The following is a 19750-nucleotide window of genomic DNA, read 5'->3' as shown; positions in this document are numbered from 1 at the left end:
TTTCCCACCCGGAGTCTGGGAAAATCACTGAAGCTCTGGCCTCGGTTTTCTCACCATAAAAAGGCAGGAAACCCATTATCGACCCCCGTGGGTTAGGGTGGGGATTAACTACTTTCTGTGTATTTTTTATAAGAGCGGACAACACCTGCAGGCAAAGAACAACGCTCGGAACGATCCCCTAGGATCCTCACGACCCCAGCTCCCTTGGCGGCCGAGTGGGCTGGGGCTGCCAGGGCTCCGGGGGAAAGCTGCAGGCAGACAGTGGTCTGGACAATCTCTAATTAGGTCCGAGGGCGCGTCGCGAGGAGTCCCCGCGGGCCTCGGCGCAGATGGTGGCGGTGAAGCCGCTCCGGGGGCGCAGGCCTGGGTAACCCTAAGTAGTCCCCTGGCCAGCGCTGAGCCTCCGGAGGAAGTCTCGAGGGGCCCTCGCTTCGACTATGACGGGCGTCCCCACTCCCCTTTCCTCTTGGGTTCCCCCTGGCCTGACACAGCGGTCTCCAGACGACAAGCCCACCTTCGCGGTCGGTTCCCGCGTTCTCCCCGGCGCCTACAGAGGCTGCGCAGGCCGTAAGGGCGGGAGCCGGAGAGCCCTCCGCGCGTGCGCCCTCTGCTGGCGCCTAACGGTCTCCCTGGTCAGCGTACGCACGCGCCCCAAGCCCCGCCCCCGAGCTGCGGGCTCGCGGAGCCGTTGGAGACGCTCCCCGCCCTCCCCCTCCCACCGGGGGCGGGGCCGCCCCAGTGTCGAGGGAAGAAGGCGGGGACCCGGGATGCCACGCCCCCCGCTGGTCTTCATTTGAAGCCCCTCGACTCCTCACTGCTGGCCAATTGGAGCCCGCCCTGTCCCGAGCGCCGACCAATGAGCGGCGCGTTCGGGCCGCTTCCGGCACCGCGCCTTGCTCGCCCCTTCCCCAGGTCTCCCCGCGACGGGCGGGGCGCGGGAGCGGGCGACGGCCGCGGTGACGCGCGGCGGGCCCGGAGCCAATAGGGGGCGGGCTCGGCGCTGATGGACGGGGCTAGCGGCCAGTGGCGAGGCGCTGGCCGCACTTCCCGTCGGGGAGAGAGTGTAATATGGCGAAGACCTACGATTACCTGTTCAAGCTGCTGCTGATCGGGGACTCGGGGGTGGGGAAGACCTGTGTCCTGTTCCGCTTCTCCGAGGACGCCTTCAACTCAACTTTCATCTCCACCATAGGTAGCGGGGCCGGGGAGCGGCCGGGGACGCCGGAGGCCCGGGCCGGGCGCGCCCCTGAAGGGCTGGGGCTGAGGGAGCGGCTGGGCCGGACGGATCCAGGGATCTGAGAGGGTCGAGGGGACCGGAGGGGAGAAGAGCAGCCGCCTCCACCGCCTTTCGGGAGTTCCCGGGCTTTGGGGGGGAGGGAACCAAGTGCCCATTTTGCAGATAGGGAGACTGAGGCTCCAACCCTCAGCCTGATCGTCAGGAAGTACGTGTCTTGGGCTGGGGTTCTGGCGCCGGTCATCTAGTTCTGTCCACACAGCAGCCCTCGAAGCTGTTCTTTTGGAGTCAGAAGTGAAACAGGCTTGGGGAGTAGGCCATACGAAGAGGCCTATAACATCTGACCTTATTAAGCATTTACTGTGTGCTAGCTTTATGTGCATTATCACACTCTCCAGTCCTCAGTGTTAGGTGCTCTTATGAGCCCGTCTCACAAACGAGGAATTTGAGGCCCAGGGAGGGACGAGACTCACCCAAGGTCAGAGTCTGCCTGTGGCATAGATGGAATTTGAATCCATGTGGGTCTAACCCCAAAACTCAGGGCCCGACCATCCCAGAGAGATGTGAGCACTCACCCCCAGCGCAACCACAGCTGGTCCATCTGAGGGCCAGAACTCTAAACCAGCTCTCTCCTGCTCTTTTCCTCTGGAATGTTCAGGGGTTAAGCCCCTCTCCCTGACCCTGTTTCCCCCATGGGTGAATTTCCTCTAGAAGGAATGGTGAGAAGGAGTCTGGAGGCTTTCTCTGCCCAACCTTCCATCACTTGAGGGTGACAGCAATGGCGAGTGACAGCTGCCTGCCCTAGGACCTGTCATCCCCAAGGAGATGCCAGATAAAAAACTTCAGTGAGAAACCAAAATCAGCCGCTGCCACAGACAGCCCTGACTTCCCTATCTTGAGGCCCAGGACACCGGTTGTCACTTTGCAGAACAGCCTTTCCCACAGAGCCAGCCCACATTGTGGTTGAACAGAATTGGCTTGTTGCTTCTCAGTTCTGATATCCACAAAAGTGGAGCTGACTTCTCCCCATGCCACAGAAACAGCCTTTGCCCATGTGAAAACGTTTGACCTGGAAGTAACACTGATCAAGCGGAGTGGCCTGTGAGCTCTGCAGCCTTACTTCAGAATGGTCACCAAGCCCAGGAGTTGATTCTGAATGGGGAAAACCTAGGGACCAGGTTTTGCTTTACCCATGTGTAACTTGAACCCAATCACCTATCTCCCTGAACCCCATGATGAGCTGCTCTTTCCAACCTTGCCCTCCTCCTGTAAAGCTACACTTTACAATTATATGCCGGATGCAGAGGAGAGAGAATTGGACTGGAAATGGCCATGCCTGCTTTCCAGCCACTGTTTGCCCTTGAACAAGCACTTAGTCTCTCTGAGCCCTGTTTCTTCGGTTTAGGAGTAACACTGTCTGCCTTGACCAGTGCCCTGGATGGTTGAGGATCAGAAATGTACAGTGAATAAGGGGTTGTCATCATGGCCAGAGGCTGCCTGGAGGAAGCAGAATGGCTCCTGCAGTGACAGCATCCCATCCTTGGACACAGATGTTTCTGATTCCTCCCCCTCCACCATCCCAAGGTCAAACTTCGGGATAACCCTTGCATCTCTACCAATCAGGAAGTGATGTTAAGGCCTGTCAGGCTGTGGATTGCTCTCAACCCAGACCTCAGTTTCCCAGCATCAGAGACTTCCTGTTCAGCACAAGGACTAGTGAGATCAGTTCAGGAATTGGGCTTTTTGTTTGGTTCCTAATTCTTGACCAGAAAACCCAGTCTAGCACTTGAGGGCTCTGAGGAGACTGGCCTCCACTTCCAGAGAAAGACATGACTTGGGCAAGGTCACCTGGGGAGGTAGAGGTGGCCCTTGAACCCAGAATCCCTTCCTCCCACCTTGGTATTCCCATTACATTTGTAGTTTTCCTGCAGGCCTCTGTCTTTTAAGAAAATTTAATTCATCTTGACCTTGAAGTAATGGCCTCATAATTCTTAGCCTTGTAAAGTTTACACTTCCTAATTAAATTTGGTTTGTTAGTGAAACCCAGGAAGAGGAGAGGACAGAGTGTTGCTGTGGGACTTTGCCGATGAAACAGTGCTTTTTGATTTTCTATGTCCCTGTGCGTCTGTGACAGGAGGTGGGGGGGGGGGGTGTTTTAGGAAGGAACAGCACTGGGCCTCTTAGTCCTAAAATACAACTGAATGCATAAAGGTGATTCTCTGTTGGCACTAAGTGTACCTCTGGATTTTCTTTATAGATCAGGGATTAAGTGGCTGTTTGTTTCCTGCCCATGTTTCATTTTGCCAAAGCCTATTCTCATAAGCTCCATCGATCGTTTGTGGTGTGAACTTGGCCCCGTGGCTCCTGGAATTGGTTCTTTACAACCTGGCTCAGCTTCCACTGTCTCCTCAGGGCCCCATTCACTCATTCCTTCAGGAAGACAGATGGCGTAGCATCAAGTGCTTCGTAAACCACGCAGCGCCACGTAGACCCCGTTGCTCTTAGTTCTGTTGTCCTGCCATCCTTCCCGACACCTGCCGTGTGTCAGCAGGGCTTCTGGGGCTGCAGAGATGACTCGGATGAATCAGAGGGAAACAGAAATGTAACAAGGCCTGTAGTCAAGGTGTGTGTGCAGGACTGGGCGATCAGTTTTTAGCAAATACGTAGTTGGCCTCTGCCATGCTGAATTACTGGAGATACAGCTGTGAGCGAGACGTCTGAGTCCCTGCCCTCCTGGAGCTTACGTTCTAGTGGGCAAACTTCACGTGCAGGCTGATATTCCCTGTGGTCCCCTGGACAGTTCCTGAGGTGGACAGGGATGGAATTAGCATCCCCATCATCAGTTCTGAGGGGTCAAGCCAGGCTTCAGCCTCAAGGCTTCATGGGTGGAGATTTGGGCTGTTTGCCCTCCATGCAGGGCATTCACATGGGCAAGTTTTATCCCCAGGTTCATGGAGCAAGTATACACTGTCAGGGATAAGTGCATGAAGAAGAAAAAGAAGTGGGAGGAGAGAGAGTGAGGATGGTCAGGAAGGCTCCCCGGAGGAGGTGACTTGAACAAGAGACCTGAGTGAAGGGCCAGGAGAGCCAGGTAGCTGTGGAAGGAAACAACATTGCAAGAACAGGAAGAGCAAGCATGAGAGCCCCGAGGCCAGATCGTGCTAGGGATATTTAGGAAGCAGTCACGTGAGCCACGGGTGCGGAGAGGTGGCCAGGCTGGGCAGGACCTGGGAGCACACACGCAACTCTTCTCACTTTATTCTGGGGCTGAGGGGGTGGTGGGAAGCCAGTGGAAAGTGTTTTTTTTTTAACAGTTTTATTGAGATACAATTCATGAACCATAGAGTTCATCCATTTAAAGCATACAAGTCAGCAGCTTTTAGTATATTCACAGAGTTGTACAACCATCACCGCAGCCAATTCTAGAACATTTTTGTTATGACAAAAAGAAACCCCAAACCCCTTATCAACCCCCTGAATCTCCCATTCCCCCTGCAACCCCTGGTGACCGCTGATCTCCTCTTTGCCTGGATTTGCCTGTTCTGGAGAATTCATACGAATGGGGTCCTGCGCTCTGTGACCTTTCATGTCTGGCTTCTTTCACTCAGCATGATGTTCTCAAGGTTCATCCATGTTGCAGCGTGTGTCAGGATTTCGTTCCTTTTCATGGCTGAGTAGTAGTATGGATGGACCCCATTTTGTTCATCCATCCGTTGGCAGACACACTGGAAGGTTTGGAACAGAGGTTAGCTTTGTGACATGGTTGACTGTGGTTTGGAAAGCCTGGGAGGGAACTGAGGGGGTAGGAGCCTGGAGAGCACCTGAAGAGGCTGAAAGGTCACCCTGGTCTTGGGCAAAGCGGACAAGGGGGGGCAGGGTGAGGAAGGCCTCTTGGAAGGTGACCTTCCAGCATGTCCTAAAGGAGAAAGTTTGTTGGACTGACAGGTGGGCAGAGTGGGGACCGCCTGCAGAGAGGGAACAGCAGGTGGGGAAGCTGGAGGCCTGGGGGCCGTGGGAGCGACACTGTGGGGTGTCATGGGGCTCCATGCCCTGTGTGCCTGGAGGGCCTGGTGCTGGGTGGCGGGAAGCGTGGGGCTCTGGCCTGCAAAGTGTTCTATGGAGGCCCACCCCGAGAGGCAGCCCGGTGGGGAGAGGGATAGAACAAGGCTTTGGCACCGGAAGTACCTGGGTTTGCCCACCAGCTGTGCCGCTTGCCGCTTCACTCTGGGCAGCTGTCTGCCCTCTGAACCTCAGCCTCCCCTTCCACGAGAGGAGAAAGCTCTCCAGGTGCCTCCAGATTTGTTGTGATTCCGAGAAGCCACGTGCGTGGTGCCGGACAGGTGCTCCATAAGCCGTGGATGCTGTTACCTGTGCAGGTCGGCAGTGCCCGCCTCAGATGCAGCTTCGGAAATGGGCTGACAGTGATGTGCCTTTTTTTTTTTTTCCTTTTCTTTCAGGAATTGACTTTAAAATTAGGACCATAGAGCTCGATGGCAAGAGAATTAAGCTGCAAATATGGTAAGAGTCGTTGCCACCATCAGCCCCTTCGCCAGTGAGCACTTACAGCCAGAAGCCCTGTGCCTCTTTCCCCCTCCCTGTGCCCATGGCCTCCATCTCTTTGTGCCCAGCCATACACGCCAGGCTTTCTTCAGAAACCTCAGGGACTGTGCTTTGCTGGTTACTGGGGCCTGGAGTCTGTGTCAGCACCTTCGGGGGACATAGCTGCTAGTCCTGGTTAGCTCAGCATTCGGTGTGGGCACAGCTGGGTCTGGGCTTCCCTGTGGCCTACTTCCATTGAACTTGGAGAGGCCTCTGTGCCCAGGCAGTGATGGAGGCTGCAGGGCAGCGAAATTCCCCAGCCCAGCATTTCCTCTTGAGCTTACCAGCTCGCTGAAGGAGGCCAGACATCATTTCCTCTCTTCTGTCGTGGGGAAGCCCAGGCCTAACTTCTCTAACGCACAGACCCGAAACCCCAGAACCAAAAATAAACTGAGGCCCGGGCCCAGTGGTGAGACCCATTTCTATTCCACTTACCTGGGGCTGATTCCTTGTGATACATCAAATTAGAGCCGTTGTGAATCCCTGTCACTGACGCCAACTGTGGTCTGTTGCGCGTGGCAGCAGGAAGGCTGAGCTCACATGGTCAGATGGAGGGGAGTCCCTCCCTATAGCCACGTCACTGGCAGGGAAGTATGTGCCCTGAGCCAAGTTAAAGAGAAGTCCTATTTGAGAGGGTGGTGCAGTCTCCCAGTCCCAGCAAGCACCTGTGGTGAGAGGGGCTGCCGTGAGAGGGGCCACGGAGCCACCCTCCCTGCAGCCTGTCTCCCTCACCCCAGCGTCAGAGCACGAGCATTGCCCTGCTTGCCGAGTGCGTCCCCTCGGCTTCCGTGGCATTCACCTCTGACTCAGACTTTAGAGTCCAGATCTGGATGAGGCCTAACGCCCTGTTAGTTGGGAATCAGGCAGTTTCTGGCTGCCTCTAGAAGTACCTCTACCTGCCATGCATGGCTCCCAGCAGCCTTGGTGCCCGAAGTCCAAAGTGACACCGCGGCCACAGGCAGAAGTTTCGCTTTCTTCTTCCCCTCTCTCTTCCTCCTTCTGCTCTTAGCAGTATCCACGGGGTTAGAGTTTTCTAGACTGGGGCCACAGTTGAGCAAGTGCAGAAGTGCGTCCGGGGCCCCGCTGAGGTTGCCCAGCTCAGCCCACCCGCCATGGAACCAGCCCTTTCCAGACCTGTGTGGCCCTGGACTTTCACAGATAATACCTGACTTGGCTCTTCGGTGACCCAGAAACTCTGGGGAGAATCCCTAGGAAACAGAGGAGTCCTAGGGGGACATGGGACATGACTTTAGGCCTAGTGGGTCAGGTCCTTAACACCTCTGAGTCACCGCTTCCTTCTCTGTAAGAAGAGGGAGAATGGGGCTGCTGCCGCGGGGCAGGACGGTGAATCAGGAAATGACCTGTGAGAAAGCAGGGTGTCCATCCTGGGTAGGTGTCCATTGTCCCCACTGTAATGATTATTCATGTTTGCTGTCACTGGTATCCCTTTTTCTGCTTTAGGGACACAGCTGGTCAGGAACGGTTTCGGACGATCACGACAGCCTACTACAGGGGCGCAATGGTATGGATTGGGTTTTGTTTCTTTTTCTTTTCTTTTCTTTTTTTTTTTTTTTTTTAAAGATTTTATTTATTTGACAGAGAGAGATACAGCGAGAGAGGGAACACAAGCAGGGGGAGTGGGAGAGGGAGAAGCAGGCTTCCCGCGGAGCAGGGAGCCCGATGTGGGGCTCGATCCCAGGACCCTGGGATCATGACCTGAGCTGAAGGCAGATGCTTAACAACTGAGCCACCCAGGCGCCCCTCTTTTCTTTTTTTTTTTTAAAGTCAAAATGAACATCACCGTCTTGAATACCAAAACCTGGATCTTTCTGGGGAGTCCATGCTCGGGGTTCTCAGGGGTCCTCAGTCCCAGGTTAATTTCAGGAGAAGACTGTGCCCTGCCCCCACATACATCCTCTTCTGCTTTAGAGACAATGCAGGGTTTAAGGAAACCTAATTCTTTGGGAATGAGGGAAGACCCAGGAAGCCGGTTCTTCCAGGTGAGGTCAGTGAAGTTGGAGATGGCATGCCCCAACACTTAGGAGCGTTCACGTGGCCCACGTAGTCTCTATGGAATCTGCTATTGAAGACTTGAAGAACGATCCAGGAGCTGACTTGTTCTGGGCTGTTGGCCGTTATATTTGTCACCTGGGCCAGAGGCAGGGTGATGTGATAGGAAGACTCATTCCTCATCCCTCCAGTACTTTTACTGAGCACCTTCTCTAGGCCAGGCCTGAGCTAGATGTAGAGGACGACCTGGAGTGGGCTGAGTTCCTGCCCTCAGGGGCTTCAAGTGGGTTGTGCGTGTGTGAGGCATGTACAGAGCTGAGTGCTCAGGGGCCAGAGGGAGAGGGAGGCAGACGCCTGCAGCTGGCTCAGTGCCTCGCGTCACCCTCTGAGCTCCATCTCCTGACTTGGAAAGTGGGACAGAGAACAGGACTGTGTTCCAGGCAGCAGTGAGGATGGATGGCCAGCTCCCCCTTTCCAGCTTCCACTGCACCCCGCCCTTCCCAGTGTGCACCCGATCTACAACTGCATAGATGCCTGTTTCCTCCATTAGACCATCAGCTCTGTGAGGGCAGGGCCACATCTTGGTCACTGCCACGTGCCCTGTGCCTGGGACCATGGTGGGTATGTGGTGGGTGTTTAGGAAATCCTGGCGGACTACAGAAATGAATGAAGGCATTAAGTATTTAGAGTATCCTACATAGCTTCTGAAACATAATAGAAACTCAGTCATGTGGGTTGCAACCTTAGCACTCCTCATTAAAATTTATTTACTCATTTTCCTTTCACCTTGCTGTCCTCTGGTGAGGCAGGGGCCTCAGGGATCTGGGGTCCTGGGGGAGCTTCTACTGTGTGGCCTCAAGTAGGCCCCGTCCCTGTCTGGCCTGAAAGAGCTCCCCACTGACCCATTCACTGAGCCCCTTCCTGGGCCAGCTGCTGGGCCCAGGTCTTGGCCATTAACCCCTGAGCATGGGTGCCATGGTTATCCCCATTTTACAGATGGGGGACCTGAGGCTCAGCATGGTTTCGTGCCCTGCTTAGGTTCACGCAAAGGGTAGATGGCTAGGCCAGTACTGATTGGTTGTCTCCAGTGCCCACATCCTCAGCCAGCCCCTGGTGACACTAGGCTGAGCCATTTGTGTGGCCCTGTCCAGCCCCAAGTGTTTGTGGTTTGCAGTCCTAGATCTGTGCTAACCTGTATAGAAGCCGGCAACCACGTGTGGCTCTTTGAGTTTAAATTGATTAAAATAAGAAATCCAGCCCCTTGGTAGGACCAGGTGCATTTTAGCTACCCCAGAGCCATGTGAGGCCAGTGGTAACCTCATGGGACAGCTCAGAGAACATTGCCACCATGGAAGCCATCATCCTTTCCCTGTATAGTACTAGACTCTTAGGTCCCAAATTTGGGCAACATTTGATGTCTCTTGTCCCATCATGAGCTTACAGCCTGATATGGGGAGCTGTGCCCAACGAGGGCTGGGAAAATGATCATTTGGAGCTCCAAGGAGAGTTTCCAGGAGGACCTGGAACAGAGTGATCCCGTGCTTTCTAGGGACTTCTCTTTCCTGATAGAGCTCTACCCACTGCCCGCACCCCTTGGTTGGTGAATATCTGGGACCTTGGAATCTTGAGCCTGTGGCATCAGCTTGCTGGTGGTGGCCAGAGTCCTGGGCCAGCAGAGGGGCCAGTCCCTGGATAAACAAGTGGAAAGGCCTCGGGACCCCGGTCATTTCTTGCCCCTGATGGCCAGAGGGCAGCTGCGGGGCAGAGGCCTCCACGATGCTTGACTTATGGAGTCTGCATGCCAGAGTCTTCTACTCAAGCTGGCCTTGGCTGGGGCGTGGTGGACAGCGCAGCCACTGAAAGCTCCGTTGAGTTATCCCGCAAGTGGCCACTGCTCAGTCTCCCCAAGAAAGCCCTGAGAAAGGGCCCCCAGATGGCATTTTTGAGGGGTCCTGGCCATGGCTGTAGTTGTGGCAGGCTACGAGGCCACTGTGTGTCCCCTAAGGTTCATGGCCAGGATTCGGGATTGCAGTGGCTGTCTTGCCCCGTCTTTGAGGTTTTGTCACATAGTCTCCCAGTGATCCCCCCCACAGCACCCACATCCCGTGTTCTTACTCTGCAGACTCAGGTAGCCTCAGAGACTTCCTAGCTAGCACCAGAGGTCATGGGTGCGGGCTGGCCCCTTGGAGGGGGTAACCTGAGGGAATTGAGTAAGCCAGGCCGGGGCAGGACAGCTGGGGCCATGGGCCTCAAAGGTGGCCCTCAGCATTGCTTGGTCCTGATGAGGGCCCAGGGAGGTTCCTAACGGGAGATGGTGTGATCAGCTTCTTCAGAGTTAGCCTTGCCTGGGCTTCAGTCTTAAAGGTCACTTCTGTGCACCTCAGTTTCCCTTGTATCAAGCAAGGATATTTGCCCTGCTCAGTGATGGCAAGATCATGGGCCCAGGTGGAGGTAGGTTCACTGTGCAGCTCTTGCGGGACCCCTGGACTGTCTCCTGGGTGCTCATGCATTGGTTATGGAACCTCGGGCCTCAGTGCTGCCCAGCCCTGTGCTCCAAGCTGGCCCCCACTTAGGCGGAGTCACTGGAACACACAGGGTGTCAGGGTTCAGGCCCCAGTTGTGCCCTTTACTCTTTCATGGGATGGGAGATGAGCCTAGCCATCCCCACACCTCAAGGTCCTCATCTGCAGAGTGGGGACCGTGGCACCCATGTGACCAGGACCTGTGTGGCTTCAGGGAGACCCTGCTGTAGTACCTGGCACATAGTAGATGCCAGATGAGAGGTCATGCTAGAGTGCCCAGAGGAGACTCGGGCAGGGTGGGGTGAGGGAGAGTGGGTGTGAGAGGGGCCCAGTGGGCACCGGGGCCATGGAGCACAGCATGCAGGGCAGGGAGCTGTGGGACATGAGGCTGGGAGGTCGGCAGGACCTTGTGGGCTGCCAGAGCATGGGCCATACTTAACCTGCTGGCACTGGGGAGCCTGCAAGGCTCGGTTATAAGCATGAGTTTGGTGGGATCTGGTCTGTAGGGTGAAGGGTCACCTTGGTGGCTAGGCAGACAGGACTAGAGCCTGGGACCGGGGAGGAGCTGGTGCTGCAGTCCAGCAGAAGGACGGGCCGCAGGGGTGGAGTGGAGGGAGTTTGTGGGAGGGCTGTCCTGTTGGGGTCCGTCCCAGCCACCCCACCTTGCTGGGGGCCTCCCCCTCAGCTCGCAGCTTGTGCAGTGCACGTGTCTGTCTCCCTCCGCTCAGGGCATCATGCTGGTCTATGACATCACCAACGAGAAATCCTTTGACAACATCCGGAACTGGATTCGGAACATTGAGGAGGTAAGGCTTGCAACCCGTCACATGCACAGGAACTTCATACATGTCCTCTCCGCAGTCCCCACCCCAGGGCTGCGTGGTTCACAGATGAGATCACTGAGGCACAGAGACCCCTAGAAGTCACTTGCCAAGAGCCCCGTAGCTAGGGACATACACAGAATGGGGACTAGAAGCCAGGCAGCTGACGCTGGAGACCACACGTGGGCCTGGCCTCATCATACGGTGGCCCTGAAAGCCCATTTCCCCAGCGGGGCTATTGGGTTTGGGCAGTGTCTCAGTCACGAGAGAAGGGATATCCAAGCTCTTGATCACCATGAGCATTTGGTGCTTTGCAGAAAAGGAAGGTTCTAGAATAGGCATGACCCTTGTGTCTGGTGGATGTGGTGGGGAGGCATTTCCGACAGTGCTGAGTTTCAGCAGAGCAGGGTGTGAGCTGGTCTGAGCTACCTGTGTTCCGGCCACAGCTCTTATAGTGCAGCCAGCTGGGAAGGAGGGTCTGCTAGCCCCACCTTCCGGGCCCAGAGTTGGTGTCCTCGCCTTTCGGCTCCCCATAGAGCTTGCTGTCACCTGCAGAGCCGCCTTGGACGATGGCACTTGCGGCTCTTGATGACTCATCAAGTGGGGCTTCGGGTCTGAGGTGCAGCCAGAGGACTTCACCCATCCGTAAAGCCATGGCCAAAGGTCACGTCACTGCTGGCCTCTGAGCAGTGGCACCAGGCTGCCGTCCTGACACCCCCACATTGGCTGGCTGGTGGCTGGGCCCTGGCTGAGGACGAGGAACTGCTCCTGTTGGTCTTTGTGGAAACTCGCTATTTCTGGCCAGTGGGCGAGAGGGGGCCTTGCAGTTAACAGGAAGTTAGGCAGGGAGCAGTGAAGCATGTCTTGCCAAGACCAGATCTGAGCTATACAGAGAAGGTCCTTTTCCATACCCAGGTCCTTCGGGAAGCGCAGACTCCTCCACTGGGGCCTGGGAAAAGGTTGGAGGAGGAGCTCTGATCAGGCATTGTGTGAGGGGGGGCAGTTGTGGGAGCGCCAGGGGATGGGGAAGTACCCAGGGCTGGCTGAGGTGGGGGGGGCCACCCCCAAACAGGCGTTGCCCACTTCCAGAGCCCAAACAGAGCGAGCTGGAGTGGGGCAGAAGGTCCCAGGACAGCAGCTGGGGCCTCCAGCAGAGGAGCCAGAGAGGGAGGGAGGCGAGCAGGGGGAAATAGCCCAGCCTCGCTTGCCTCCCATAGGCCAGACCCTGCCAGGAGCCCAAGGATGGCCTCGGATCCTGGGTGACACAGCCCATAGAGAAGCTGTCCTCAGCAGCCGGAAGGCATGTGCTTGGTCAGAGTATTAGAACCTGGACTCTGCTCTTATTGGCTGTGTGACATGAACAGACCATGACTCAGCCTCTCAGGTCCGGCTTGTCACCTGTGCAAGGGTGTGCTAGCAGTCTTGGCCCACCACGCTGATTTCAGGGGACAGACTGCGTGTTGGCCTGTCGTCCCGTCTGACCTCTCACTTCCCCTGTCTGCCCCTCCCCCCCAGCATGCTTCTGCAGATGTCGAAAAGATGATACTCGGGAACAAGTGTGATGTGAACGACAAGAGACAAGTTTCCAAGGAACGGGGAGAAAAGGTGGGCACAGCAACCGGCTTGGGCCTGGTGCCTCGTGGCAGAGGGACTTCAGGGTTTTAGGGTTCTCTGCATGGAGGCCTGTTCTGCCGCAAACGGTCCCCGATTGCTCGCTGATGGAGTGGGCTTTGGGGGAGACTCCTTCACAGTGTTTCTGAGCATACAATGACCCGCCATCCTGGCTTGTACAAGACTGAGGGGACCTGGGACTCAGGACTTTGCCAGGCAAACCAGGACACTTTGGTTGCGCCAGTGTGGTGCTTTCCTTGAGAAGGGAGAGTGGAAAGCACTCACCCAGCTGGGCTTCTGTCTAAAGACTGCAAGCACGAGGGCTTCTGGGGTGTGCTCTGCGTGCTCCCATATGGCATCTGGTGGGAACCTGTTGAGACCACAGGGAGCAGGGGACAGAGCCGTGGTTTGAACCAGGCCCCCTCCATCTTCCTGCCAGGGACGCTCACCCATTCACCACCTGCTCTCCACTCGGGGCTTGAGGGAGCAGCCCAGGAGGTCACATCCATGGCCTGAGACCCCCCCCCAACTTCCTTGCTCCCCACTTGGTGGTTTGTGGCGTTCAGGGGCGCCTGGTGGCTGAGGTGCACGTGTGTGTCTCCCTTCCTCACAGCTGGCCCTGGACTACGGAATCAAGTTCATGGAGACCAGTGCGAAGGCCAACATCAACGTGGAGAACGTGAGTCCTGGGCCCACAGCACGGACCCCTCCAGGCTGAGGGACACGCTGCCCCCTCTGGGGAGGCTCTTCCAGAGGGACTGACCTCAGGCTCCGGGCTGTCTTATTAGCCAGGTGGCCGGTAGGCAGTTTTGGGGCATTGCCATATGCCAGGCCCCTTGGGGGAACCGCTGCCATGTTGTGACATCAGCAGGTGCAGGGCCCGGCTGGCCACCTAGGGTATTACCTCAGTGGCTCTTGGGCAGCCCTGGGGAGCAGGCACAGTTTTGCAGGTGGAGAAACTGAGCCTCGGACAGACCCAGCTGACTGGTGCCGAGGCCTGGCTCCAAGTTTGTGCTCTTAGCCACGCCACCCGCCCAGACAGGCCCCAGTCACAGCCCAGATGGAGTAGGGAGCCCTGGCTGAGCCTCGGACCAGGCCACCCTCTCTTCTCTACGGGGATGCCAGCCTCGCAGCTAACCTGCCGATCTCCATCCCACCACCCCAGTGATCTTTCTAAAGTGGATCTTCCCTGTCACTCCTGAGCTCAACCCCGTACGCCTGGCACCGAAGGCCCTCCCTTACCAGCCCCAGCCAGTGTGCACCGCCCATGGCTTGGGCCTCGCCCACCACTCTCCATCCCGGGCCACCTGTGCAGCACCCTCCTCGTACCCTCTATTCTCTCAGGGCCCAGTCCAAGTGGGCCCTCCTCAGGGAAGCTTCTTGTCTTCCAGCACCCCAAGTCACCCTCCACAACAGAACTTTCCACATCATGTGGCCCCCAAAAGGGCCAGGTCGAGCTTTTGTCAAGCATGGGGAGACAAACCTTTCACCTGGTACCAGCCCTTCCTGGCCTTCCTGCTGGCAGGGACCCCAGATGAAGCTTGTTTGGCTAAGAACGACTTGTCCTTTCTGCCCTGCCCCTGCCCATCAAGAAGCAGGGGCAAAAGTGGACAGAACACAGGAGTCTGGGATGGAAAGCTAGGTCCTCCTCCTGGATCCTTCCTTCAGACAAGTCACTGACCCCTTTGAACCTGAGTGTCCTTTCTGTCCAGTCAGGGGTGTCCCCACGTCCCAGGTCATTGGCTCAGGGGAGGTGGTGGTAGAGGTTGACAGGAGTAGCCCAGTAGTGGCAGGAGACGGGGCTGGACAGGGGACACCCACACCCAGGGAGCTGCCCTAGTGCTGCCCCCCTCTCCCGCCATGGTCCCACCACATCTCCTACACGGAGCAGCCCGGAACCGGCAAGCCCCTCTCTGCTCCCTGCTCCAGGGACATTAATGATATGCTTATTCCACAGGCATTTTTCACTCTCGCCAGAGACATCAAAGCAAAAATGGACAAAAAATTGGTGAGTGTATGTCCTTTTTTGAATCCTTGCACGGCTCCCTGTTGGAGCCAGCTGTCCTTGGCCTCAGTGCTGTGATGCATCTCCGGGCAGATCTGCGCATTAGGGCCCAGCCAGACCCGGTAGGGCATTTCTGGGAAGGGGGCGAGAGTTAGCAGGAGAGGTGTGGGCCTCCACACCCGGATGCGCTGCTCTGCTCCGTCCTTCCTCCCTGGCTCAGAGCTGCTCCATGCCAGGTGCTGTCTGCCGAGCACACGGGCTAGCCGGGGACACACGGCCCTTTCCACCCCACCTGGGAGAGAGAGCCTCCTGCACAAAAGCCCCAGGCAGGCCCAGAGCCACAGCCCACCCTGTGACAAGGCTGCCAGCAGGCCTGTGTCTGCCAGCCACCGGCTCTCCGTATCAATGAGTCCATCCCCAATTCTGTAGGCCGGGACAGCTCTGTGACCTTCAGTAGGGCCCTGGGGCCTCAGAGAGGTCGTGCCCGGATTCCTCCCCATCCACCCTTTTTGTTTGTTTCTGGCTTTTTTGTTTCATAGTGCCAGGCGCTCAGTATTTCTAGAGCTGCCTTTGGTCGTGTGTGCATACTTGACTATACTTTGGGCGTGTTTAGCTAAACCTAAACACTGCTGTGAGTCTTGCTCCAGAGCCTCCAGCCCAGTGGCCACTCTTCCCCGGCCCTTTCCCACCCCTCGTTGTCTGATACGAGAGCATAAAGCCAGCTATGTGTCGCTTGAGTTACATCTGGTCACACAAAACGGCACGTAGGACGCAAAACACCACTCAGGTAGTTCACATCTGATTTAAAATGTGCCTTCGTAATTCTCAGGTGCTGTGAACGGAATCATAAGGGATATGATCAATTTAGTAGCAGCCTTTTAGCTGAAACAGGAAGCAATCCACGTACACAAACACACTGACCAGCAACAGCGTGTCATTTTCCTATCCTTTCTTTCCTCTTCAACATGACAGTAAAATCGAGATTCTTGATGATCCCTCTGCCACCTGCCCCCTGGCAGTTAGGCTAAGCGTTGTGGTGACGCTCTGCTTTCCTCGGCCCGTGGATCACCTCCGTAGAGCATGAAGCACTGATGTGCAGCCGTAGTCCTTGCATTTCCTCTTTTTCTAAACCGAATTGCAAATCGCAGACGGTTAAATTCCTACTCATTTCTGAACCGAATTGCAAATCACAGACAGTTAAATTCCTACAAAACACCTTCGTTTACATTCAGAGTCGCAGCCCCGTGCCACTTCCTCTCTGCCTTTTCTTTTTAATTGAAACATAATTGACATGTAACATCGTGCAAGTTTGAGGCGTACGATACATTGCTCTTAACACGTTGATATTCTGAAATACGATTACTGCAGTAGCGTGAGCTCACACCTTCATCACCTCCCATAATTATCATTCCTTCTTTGTGTTGAGAACAATTACGATCGAGTCTCTTAGCAACTCTGAAGTTGATAATATGGTGTAATAGAGTCAACACAGTACTGTTGACTATAATCACTGCGCCGTGCCTTACCTCTCCAGAGCGTATTTCTCTCCTAGGTGCAAGCTCGTATCTGTCTTACATCACTGATGCGGCCAGCTCTGCCCACCCCTGTCTTCTCTCTCGAGAGCATCCTAGAAAGCCGGGCTCCGCCAGCGCCCACCCTACTCCCAGACCTCCGGCACTTCCCCGCTCTGCCCAGCCCAGCGCTCCTCACTGCACTGAGCGCAAACTCCACGCCACCTAGGCCGCTGCCGCCCTCCCCACCTTCTCACCCCGCTGCGTCCCTGACGTCTGCTCCAGCCACACTGGCCCTTTCCTGTTCCTTGAACCCTCCCCGCCATGTTCATTTGGACTTTCCCCTCCCCCTGCAGTGCTCCCCTCCTGCATGAGCGTCCTCGGGCTACCGCAACACATTCCCGTAACAATCTCAGCAGCTTCCACAACACATGCGTGTAAAAGTTCCGGAGGTCACAAGTCAGAAACGGGTCTGACCGGACTAAGACCAAGGTGTCGGCAGGGGTGCCCTCATCCCCTGAGGCCCCAGGGGAGAACCCGTTTCCTTGCCTTGTCCAGCTCCTAGAGGCCATTCCTTGCCTTGTGAGCCCTTCCTCCATCTTCTGAGCCAGCTGCTCAGCATCTCTCTGGCCCTGCTTCCTTTGTCCCCACTCTCTCCACCACAGCTGGGAAGTTGCTCTGCTTTTAAGGAGTCACAGCGTTCGATGGGGCCCACCTGGATGATCCAGGCCGCTCTCCCCATCTCAGCTCAAACGCATCTGCAAACTCCCTCCGCTGTGTCAGGTTTCCTTCTGCACAGGTTCCAGGGACAAGGGCGTGGACGTCTTGGGGGGCAGTTACTCCGCTGACCACAACCCTGGACTGTCCCTGGCCTCACTTCACGAGGCCTCTGTTCAGATACCGCCCTCAAAACGCTTCTCCACTCTCTGCCCGTTCTCTCTCTCATTACTCGCTGCTATGGGAAATCACTGCTTATTTGTAGACCCGTGCGATTTGTCTCCCTGTACGGTGTGAACTCCCCAAGGCAGGACCATTTGCCCACCACTGCATGCCCAGTGTCCACACAAGGGCCTTGCACAGCATAGGCATTCGATGGTTACTTGAATAAATTCGGGTTTTACTTCAGAGCAAAAAGATGAGAAGGAATTAGTCAAAGAAAAGGGGACTAAACCGTGCAAACAGGGTGGAATGGGAGAAAGTAGGATCTGAGTTGCCAGGGTAGGCAGGGGCCAGATGACAGGCAGAGGCTTCAAATGCTGGGTGAGGGACTTAGGGCATTCCCCCTGAACATGGGGGAGCGTGGGTGGGTTTCAGTATGGACTGAGTGGACAAGATTAGAGTTTAGGGCCTACAGTACAAGCTGTGGGGCAGAAGGTGGACAAGGGGAGAGGTGCTGAGTCAGAGCCTTGGCACAGGGACGTGGAGACCAGCCAGGTGTGAGTGGCATTGTGACCTTGAACCCAACCCCGCTCTTCCCCCCCCCCCCATCTCAGAGGACAGTCTTTCTGCTGCCCCTGGGCTGCCTCACTGCGAGGGACTCAGCACAGTTGGGTAGATGGATGGAGAGAAGGAAGTAGGGAAAGGAGGTTGAGATGGGTGGGGTGAGCAAATGGTGGGAAACATATTGAAGGGATGAATGGAAGAGGGGGGATGGGCAGGCGAGTAAGAAGAGTGGAAGAATGGATGGTTGGAAAGGGGAGGTAGGTAGCAGATGTGTGGGTCTGAGAAAAGTGAGTTGTCTGTTGGAAGGGACAGTTGGCTGGTTGGAAGGTGACGGAGGTTTGACAAATGGGAGGGGATAGAGGGGTGGGTGGACTGGCAGATGGGTGGTTGGTTGGTTCATTGGTTGGTTAAGAGACATAGAGCTGATGCTCAGCCATGACCTCAGAAAACTTTTTGCCATTTCAGGAAGGCAATAGTCCCCAAGGGAGCAACCAGGGAGTCAAAATCACACCAGACCAGCAGAAGAGGAGCGGCTTTTTCCGATGTGTTCTTCTGTGAGGAACGCTGCCTTACTCTGAGCCTCGCTCCGCGTGGCTGACTGTGCCTGTCCGGAGTGAGTCCCTCACTCAGCCGGGGCCCTCCCCCTCCAACACTCCCTGCCGTGCCGCGGCCACTGGGCCCATGGCCACCAGACACAATTGAGAAATTGTTTATTTTAGTAACTGTCTGATCTTTTTCCACTTTGGAGATGGAATAAGTTAAGAATTTGCTATTTTTCCCTCGATGTCTGCTGAACGGGCCCTCTCGTCGTGTAACCAGAGAGAAAGATGGAGTTGAGGTGTGGCCATCAACATCAGCCAACATGGTGGGCCTCCATCTCCAGGCCTTTAATCCTCATCTCATTGCAATACAAGCAAAGCCCCACCGGGAAGCCCGTTCACATCCCCAGCACAGAAGCCAGACCCCCAGAGGCCAGTGAGGGTTCCGGGAGTTCCAGGCTCCACACCCTGAGCGAGGCGACGCATGCCGGGCCCACGAAGCGTCCACCTAGCACATCTGACGCCTACTTTCTCCTCTTCTGTCTGGTTTGGACAAGTGACAAAAACCATTTCCCCCCCACCCCCCCCATTCTTCTCAACTGTCAAACCAAACCAAAGGGAAGCACAAATTACGGAAATCCTGAGGAAAGAAGCTTGGGGCGGCCCTTCCCGTTCACAGCCAGGTGCTGCTCTGTAGTCCGGCGGGGCCTGGGCATGGTCAGCAGGCCTCTCGGCATTCCCCGCCCGAGCGCCGAGGGCCGCAGGTGACCCTGAACGCGCAACCACGCACAGTCCACCTGTGCTTGGGGCATCTGCCTCTTGGCGCCCCAGGCAGCCCCCCGACGCCTCTTCCCTCCCGCTGTCTCCAAATCGGACGTACTTTCTAGCTGAGATTTTTATTTTTCCAGATCTGTAGTGTCATGAAGTGATTCTGTCTTTGATTCCCAGCAGCAGACCCAGGTGACTGGGAGCTCGTGCGCACCTCTGGCCGGACGGGCCCGAAGCGTGAGGCCGCGCTTGGCACGGGCCGAGGCGCGAGCAACAGACTGACCGCGGAGCAGTCTGAGTTGGTTTTTAACTGCCGTCACCCGGTTCTGTTGTGGCAGCTCTACCCTCCCGTAGGGACTGCAACTGGGACCGGTAACCAGGTCGGAGGGGCGTCAGCCGGGAGCCTTTCTTTCTCTCCCCCACCCCCCCTAAGCTGCTGTCAGTCCAAGCCATTGGCATTGTAGTTTTTTCTTTTGTGAATTAAAACCAACATACCAGCAATAGTCTGCTCTCCCCTGAAATCTCTTAACATGCTCTGTTTACATCGATAAATGCACTTAAGGAAAACAAATTAAAGCTCATTTTAAAGTTAACAGATTTTTTTTTTTTTTACAGCTTATCTTATTTCTTGGTTGTGATTTCATCTGTAAGATTAGAGATTGGGCTAGATTAAAGGTAATGGATTTT

General features: G+C 55.9%; 1 protein-coding gene and 1 long non-coding RNA gene across 2 annotated transcripts; one reads left to right on the top strand and one right to left on the bottom strand.

Annotated features, from left to right (window-relative positions):
• The first annotated feature begins 1022 nt into the window (after nucleotides 1–1022).
• Nucleotides 1023–19656, top strand: RAB8A (RAB8A, member RAS oncogene family). The gene is made up of 8 exons (XM_036095329.2): nucleotides 1023–1192; nucleotides 5692–5752; nucleotides 7295–7355; nucleotides 11094–11171; nucleotides 12702–12791; nucleotides 13411–13476; nucleotides 14755–14805; nucleotides 18222–19656. Exons 1-8 carry the CDS (start codon nucleotides 1069–1071, stop codon nucleotides 18312–18314), a joined length of 624 nt encoding a protein of 207 aa, XP_035951222.1. The 5' UTR covers nucleotides 1023–1068; the 3' UTR covers nucleotides 18315–19656.
• Nucleotides 4540–6881, bottom strand: LOC144378893 (uncharacterized). Its single transcript, XR_013440850.1, has 3 exons — nucleotides 6269–6881; nucleotides 5420–5602; nucleotides 4540–4959 (listed from the first exon to the last, which is right to left on the bottom strand). It is a non-coding gene; the product is annotated as an uncharacterized LOC144378893 (long non-coding RNA).
• Nucleotides 19657–19750: the final 94 nt, after the last annotated feature.

The sequence above is a fragment of the Halichoerus grypus genome, chromosome 1 (assembly GCF_964656455.1).
Source record: "Halichoerus grypus chromosome 1, mHalGry1.hap1.1, whole genome shotgun sequence".
In the NCBI taxonomy this organism is placed as follows: Eukaryota; Metazoa; Chordata; class Mammalia; order Carnivora; family Phocidae; genus Halichoerus; species Halichoerus grypus.
The sequence above is the reverse complement of the archived record's forward strand: the minus strand, read 5'-3'. Positions and strand labels throughout refer to the sequence as shown.

Coding starts and splice junctions, on each gene's coding strand:
- RAB8A (XM_036095329.2), top strand. CDS start 1,069: ATGGCGAAGACCTACGATTACCTGTTCAAGCTGCTGCTGATCGGGGAC. Junction 1,193..5,691: donor AACTTTCATCTCCACCATAG/GTAGCGGGGCCG, acceptor CTTTTCTTTCAG/GAATTGACTTTAAAATTAGG. Junction 12,792..13,410: donor CCAAGGAACGGGGAGAAAAG/GTGGGCACAGCA, acceptor CCTTCCTCACAG/CTGGCCCTGGACTACGGAAT.